The 570-nt window shown below is 39.6% G+C and overlaps 1 protein-coding gene across 1 annotated transcript in view; it reads right to left on the minus strand.

Moving 5' to 3' along the window:
* The window catches only part of GET4 (golgi to ER traffic protein 4 homolog (S. cerevisiae)), a 9,856-nt gene extending 9,749 nt beyond the window's left edge, over nt 1–107 (minus strand). The window contains exon 1 of the mRNA XM_010854363.1: nt 3–107. Coding sequence (XP_010852665.1) covers nt 3–107 — 105 coding nt within the window. The remainder of the gene's footprint in view (nt 1–2) is intronic.
* Between the last annotated feature and the right edge of the window lie 463 nt (nt 108–570).

A 570-nucleotide genomic window follows, 5' to 3' on the forward strand; every position in this document is an offset into this window, starting at 1 on the left:
ACGCGCACGGCGTAGGCGCGCACGCGCGCCGCGAGGCTGGCTACCCGAAGACCCCGGCCCGAAAGGGTCGGAGGAGGGGGTCGCTCAACGCGCTGTGTCTCCCTCATCGCCCCGGGCAGAGACGAAGCAGGTAGAGAAAAGAAACACACTGTTTATTATTCATTTGAAATGTCACATGCACTTTTAAAAATTAAAAGTCTTTATTTAAACATTTCGGTAGCGTCTTACCAATTTGGTGGCAGCAAAGAAGCTCTACCAAAGACAAGTATGTTGAAAAGCATTTACAAAAATACATTGCACAAAGTCCTGTCTAGCATCTTTAAAAATAAATATTCAAAATATTTCCACCCCATCTCCCAAATTTAGCTTTATATAGGAAATTTTGTTTTATATATTTATCCTGTAATATATGAAACGTGTATACATTTTATCCAACTTAACTGCATAGGCATCAATTTCAATTCTAACAAGAGTGAAAAAAAGGCTAGTTTAAGTAGTTTTGTATATTTGAGGACTGTTGTGCAATATACATAAAACTCTTCAGAAAACCAGTCAGCACCATCATTTTCT

Source organism: Bison bison, unplaced genomic scaffold (assembly GCF_000754665.1).
Source record: "Bison bison bison isolate TAMUID 2011002044 unplaced genomic scaffold, Bison_UMD1.0 scf7180017853345, whole genome shotgun sequence".
Taxonomy (NCBI): domain Eukaryota; kingdom Metazoa; phylum Chordata; class Mammalia; order Artiodactyla; family Bovidae; genus Bison; species Bison bison.